Raw genomic sequence first — 5,992 nt, forward strand, 5'->3', positions numbered from 1 at the left:
CCCTTCTTTCCTTCTCTCTTCTGCCCTTCTCTCTTCTGCCCTTCTCTCTCTGCCCTTCTCTCTCTCTCTCCCCTCTCTTCTTCTCTCTCTCTCCTCCTCTCTCTCTCTCCTCCTCTCTCTCTCTCTCCTTCTCTCTCTCTCTCTCCTTCTCTCTCTCTCTCTCCTTCTCTCTCTCTCTCTCTCCTTCTCTCTCTCTCTCCTTCTCTCTCTCTCCCTGCCTTTCTTTCCTTCTCTCTCACTTGTGCTCTACACTGTTCTTGCTCACGTTGTCCGCTGCTCGTTTGTGCTTCTGCCCACCTTGCTGCTTGTTGGCCCCCGTTCACGCTCTGTCAGGGTCCTGCAAGTCGGTTTGAAACTCCTTAGCTGATGAGAGTTCTATATTTCCATGTGATATCACTGATCTGACAGCTCGCATTCCCAGCGTTACTAAAGCGAAAACTTGCATTTTACATTTCCTGGCCTCAGGATGTACTAAAGGACTTTACAGTCATTGAAATACATTTTTGAACTATCACTGTTGTAATTCAGGAAATATAGCAGCTAGTTGTGCACAGCAAGCTCCCACAGCAGCAGTGTGACAATGACCAGATAATCTGTTTCTAATATGTTGTTCGAGGACTAAATATTGTTTAGTTTACTTTAGTTTAGAGATACAGCACTGAAACAGGCCCTTCGGCCCACCGAGTCTGTGCCGACCATCAACCACCCATTTATACTAATCCTACACTAATCCCATATTCCTATCACATCCTCACCTGTCCCTATATATTTCCCTACCACCTACCTATACTAGGGGCAATTTATAATGGCCAATTAACCTATCAACCTGCAAGTCTTTGGCATGTGGGAGGAAACCAGAGCACCCGGAGGAAACCCACGCAGACACAGGGAGAACTTGCAAACTCCACACAGGCAGTACCCAGAATTGAACCCGGGTCGCTGGAGCTGTGAGGCTGCGGTGCTAACCACTGTGCCACTGTGCCGCCCCTGGCTGGGACTCCCCTGCTGTTCGCTACCGTAATTTAATCTTTTTCCTCCCAGTATGTAGCCTGCACATGCTCGGTGGCGTACTTTAATTTCCAATTGGACAATGGCTCAATTTTAAATACCTCATCCGTTGTTTTCAAATCCCTCCACGGTCCTGCCCCTCCCTATCTCTAATCTCCTACATCTGTACAGCCCTGTCACAGTTACTCTCCCTAATTCTGGCCTCTAGCGAATCCCGAATTTTATTCGCTTCACCATTGGCAGCCGTGCTTTCAGCTATCTGGGCCCTAAGCTCTGGAATTCCCTCCCTAAACCTCTCCTTTAAGACTTTCCCAGCTTTTAGTCACCTATCCTAATCTCTGTTTATGTGGTTCGATGTCAAATGTTTATGTTCTTGTGCAGTCCCTTGGGAAGCTTTACTATGTTAAAGGCACTATATAAATGCAAATTGTTTTCACTCCAACAGATAGGATTAGTAGAGGGCAAAGTTAATTAAACTACATTGTCTGGAAATCTAAGACTTGAGCTAGTATTTTGAGATTTATTTTTATATTTTGTCCCTTAAGGAACCTGCTTCACACATTACTTACTAAAAGTGTGGTTGCTGTTTACTGCTGGATTAAGTTTAGCTGTGGTTTATCTATTCTCTAGTTGAGAATATTTAATCCAACATCCTGACTTGTGATTCGTGCAGCCCTCCAAATCTCTCTATCGAACTGTTCATGGGGTGCTGCATTGTTGTCAAAGCCTGGTCTAATGATTATTGTTTCACAACGGGGTAGCTCATGAGAGCTGTTTCAGAAGGCACTTCACTGGAGTGACATATTGTGGAACTGTGGCTCAGACAACAGATTTCCTTTCCCTGAAGGGCATTTGTGAACCAGTTGGCTTTTTATAAAAATCTGACAGCTTTTTGTGGTAATTTTCCTGATGCCAGCCCAGAAATTATACAAAGAAACAAGATCCATAAAATTCATTTCCACTGCCTTGCTATGGAGGGATTTGAATGCTTGATATGAGGGATCATGGGGCCCTGTGATAACTCTAATATTAGTTCACCCATACCAACTGCAGTTTCTAGTCACTTCTCTCTGTCTTTCTCTATGTTATGTGAGCTGGGAGGGGGTTGTCGTTTGCATGCACTGGTTGGGTGAGGTATGGGATTGTGCATCACGTGAAAGGGGGAATGTTGATGTATATGTTTTTATTCTTTGTAGTTAAATTTATTTATTTTCTATTTAACCTGGGGTAATAAATGCTTTTCTTATTTTCCAGACCATCTGGATGCCCAGAACACTCCATATTCTAGCCTCCAGGAACTAACCACAGCTGCTGAAAACCAGCCACCATCATCCTTTTCACATCCTACTCCTGCCCCCCATTTTACTGACCCTGAAGAGACTTTTGAGAATGAAAAGTTGTTGAGAGAACAGGAGTCACCTGCCAGTGCCCAGCGGGGGCCGGAGTCACCTGCCAGTGCCCAGCGGGGGCCAGAGTCACCTGCCAGTGCCCAGCACTGGGTAGATGCCGGAACTGCAAGCCTAGCGGGCAGTCAGAATGCTGAGGATGAAAGTGAGACGGAAGTTGCAAGGGATGGGGTGACAAAAAAAAGAAAACCAGAAGGCGGAGAGAGTGCGTGCAGTCCAAGGAGAGAGCGATCGGCCAGGAATGCCAAGGTGTCCATCACTGGCAGTGAAAGGGCACTGAGCCCACGCAAAGGTGGTGGAAAACAAGCTGCTGGGCACAGGGAGCGGTCAGCTAGCCCAAGGAAGGTTGAGAAGAAAAGGAGAGAGAAGCTGGAAGGATCGATGAGCCCGAGGAGGGACGAGTTCAAGAAACGATCAGATAGCAACAAGGGCAGCTCCTGGGGGGTCGATGCAAAGGAAAGGCCACCAGGAGGGCGGGGCAGGTCACATAGTCCAAGGAAGATCTGCAGGAAGGATAGAGAAGGAAGTAGAGAGGAGTTTGAGAGCACGGTTCGGGGACAGGTGGGTGAGAGCAGAGACAATGGATCTAGACCGGTTAAAACAGCTTATTCTAAACGAGCAGGTGAGCAAGTTGGAAGCCCAAAGCACAGACATTGCAACAGGAGAAACTCTCAATCTCCCAATCGTCCGGCCAGCAACGCAGATCATTTGGCCATTGCTTCACTCCAGTGCGATGAGGCAGCAGGAAAGACCCGTGAAAGGTCCCAAAACAAAGGACAGATCTCACGAGTCAGCCAGGAGACATTCAGCGCTCCTGGAATTGACCAGGACACAGACAGCCCCGTGCAAAACTGGGCCCGCTCTCCAGCAACCAAGCAGCCCAGTACTTTGAACAAGAGTGGTGATCGATCAAAGAGCCAGGAACAAAGGAAAGCAGAATGTGATGGTGAGCGAGGCACCATGACACAACACCACAGCCCAGGGTCCAGATCTACACCTGCTGCAAAAAAAACCCAAATAACCCCTGGACCCTGGAAGAAACCAGATGCTCAGAGACCCATGGAACAGAAAACAAACTCAAGTTTTATATAAGTTAAATTATTTCTATAAACATTTGGTTTCTGTTAAGTGTCAGTTGCATCATCTTTAAAATTGCATAGTTCAGTGGAGATTTTCTGCATTAATTGTTTTAGTCTAAGTGAAGGATTGCTCTGGTTTCTCCACTGTTGTCTGCCTTGCAAAGGAAATGCATAGTCTTGGTGAGGCTGTGGGGCTCTCCTGCTTTGTGAATAGAGGGTGTTGATTGTAGATGTGTGTAATTTACACTTTGTACAACAGCAATCCGTTCCTCACACTCGGTACGTGTCTCATCCAATCACAACGGTGATTTCACAGCCCAGATTCCCTGTCAGTTGCTCGCCGGAACATCAAAACTGCAGAATAGCAGAGCAGGTGATTTCATGCGTGAGAGCTGCAAAATTTACCATCACCAAGACTTTGATGTGACTTATCTCTAACAGGGTTGTGAATATTGATTAGTTTCTGCACAGTTCTGAAATCAACACAGTTTAATGAACTAAAACACGTACGTCAACCAAGGCAGCTATTTTTTTTGTTGTTTGGGCCTTTAGCTTTTATTTTCTGAAAATCCTTTAGTATTCAAAAGGCTGTCTCATACTCTTATCATCTGGCTTAAACCAGCTCAGTGTCACACTGTAGATGTGCTGCTCTTGATGTTTTCTAATACTGTACATGAGAAATCTCTTGCTGTCCATCAGAGATTGGATTCCTCTCTCCCCTGTGAGCTTTGTGTTGTCTGCAGGCTGCTCTGATTATAATCTGCTGTTCACAGGGTTCTGTAAACTTGTTTTGTATGTGTGTCACTGCTCATTAGACCAATCAGAATAGAAAGTTTTTTGTGATTCCAATGCAGTTTGTAAACAACATCTTCAGTATTTCAGTTAACAGATTGTTTTTTTTAAAAATAATTTTTTCAAAATGTTACCTCTCCTGTGCCAATGTGTGTGGGAAATTCACCCTGTTCCATTTTCATTTGTTTGATTCACCTCACTTCTGCTCCCCAATGAGATCAGTGCTCTGGGCAACACTTGTTATTTACAGTATTCTGGAAATGAGCAGGGCAGTGATAAAGTGGATGAATTGTTCCGTCATTATTTTCCTCTCTCTCAAATGACTTCTCCTTCATGTGAAGCCTCTTTGAACCTCCCCCATTATCCTGCTCTCATTCTGTAAGGCGCATTCTCCAACCTCAAACTTAAATCATGTTGTACTTTTTATATCTTTGTGTCATTGGACTGGCCTCCAGGGAGGTTTGTTGCCGCTAAGTGTTCCCGTAGCCCATTAGCCTGCATAGTACTGTACACCCTTTCTGCTGAGAGCCTGGCGGAGTTAGAATGGAGACCCTGTACTGTGAGTGTGGTGCAGGCAGAGTCTTGTGACCACTTTACTGCTGTACTTCATATCCTGTTAATGCCAAAAGTTGAATACATGTGAAAGTGGTTTGAAATTCCAAATGGTTGAGACTGGTCAGGCCCAGCTTTCACTCCACACTGTGGTCGATGTCTGATTTTTATTTCCTTGTTGGTACGGTAAACTAACACTCATTGTTCTGCCCCATCATTAGCATCCACAGCATCTTGTAGACTGTACAGTACTCACGGCATGGGTGTGGCCTTTGAGTAAAGCTGAACAAGCCTTGAGTGTGTTGGTTGTAAATTTTTATACTGTACAGTCTCTATAAATACTGTCATTAGGGCAAGAGCTGTAAACCCTCATATTTTTTTATGTATGACATGAGAAATGGAAATCCTTTGTCATGGTGTTGCACTGTAAAATAAACCTTAACTTTCAATCTCAACATTTTTGTTTCAAAACGTGAGGTCAAGATCAGGATTCATTTGCTGTGCTGTTTGTTGAGCTGATGCTGCTCAAGTACAACTTGCTTCAACGCTCTAACTTAGTGGGTGGGACTCGGCAGTCCCTGTTGTTTCTAAACTGTGGGAGGTTTTGCTGTGCAAGTTTTTTTAAAAGGCAGGTGGCTCCAATTGAGTCAGGCTAATGAGAGGTTTCATTGTGCCTCCTGTTATTTATACAGGGGTGAGGAAGAGAAGGACTAAGGTGTTAACAAGTGGTCTATCAAAGGTAATTAAGCCTCATGCTCAATCATTCTTCTGTCAAGTCCTATTTACTATAGTTCAACTTAAGCTAGAGTGTTAGCTATGACTCAGTGGGTGGCATTCTCATCTTGGCAAGTCCTACTCCAGAGATTTGAGCACAAAATTCAGGTAGAGGTGCCATCGTTTAGTTGAGATGTGAATCTGAGCCTCTGCATGCTCTCAGGAGGCTGTAAAAGATCCCATGGCACTATTTTGAACAGTAGCAGGGGTGTTCACTCTGGTGTCCTGGCCAATATTCATCCCTCGACCATCACTTTTTAAAAAAAATTGTTAATTATCACACATTTCAATAGTGTGACTGCAACAGATTTGGGTCATTCTGCAGTGGTGAAATTAATGCAAGTTCCTTCTTTTAAAAACCTATAATGAAGCAACTGAAAG

The 5,992-nt window shown here is 44.6% G+C and overlaps 1 protein-coding gene across 4 annotated transcripts in view; it reads left to right on the forward strand.

Annotated features, from left to right (window-relative positions):
* The window catches only part of magi3a (membrane associated guanylate kinase, WW and PDZ domain containing 3a), a 139,972-nt gene extending 134,680 nt beyond the window's left edge, over positions 1–5,292 (forward strand). For 2 of the 4 annotated variants that reach the window (XM_068057507.1, XM_068057508.1), the window contains one exon: positions 2,263–5,292. In XM_068057507.1, coding sequence (XP_067913608.1) covers positions 2,263–3,506 — 1,244 coding nt within the window. In that variant the 3' untranslated portion in view covers positions 3,507–5,292. The remainder of the gene's footprint in view (positions 1–2,262) is intronic. The other 2 variants (XM_068057511.1, XM_068057509.1) reach the window with 2 other exon arrangements.
* Positions 5,293–5,992: the final 700 nt, after the last annotated feature.

Source organism: Heterodontus francisci, chromosome 25, assembly GCF_036365525.1.
Source record: "Heterodontus francisci isolate sHetFra1 chromosome 25, sHetFra1.hap1, whole genome shotgun sequence".
In the NCBI taxonomy this organism is placed as follows: domain Eukaryota; kingdom Metazoa; phylum Chordata; class Chondrichthyes; order Heterodontiformes; family Heterodontidae; genus Heterodontus; species Heterodontus francisci.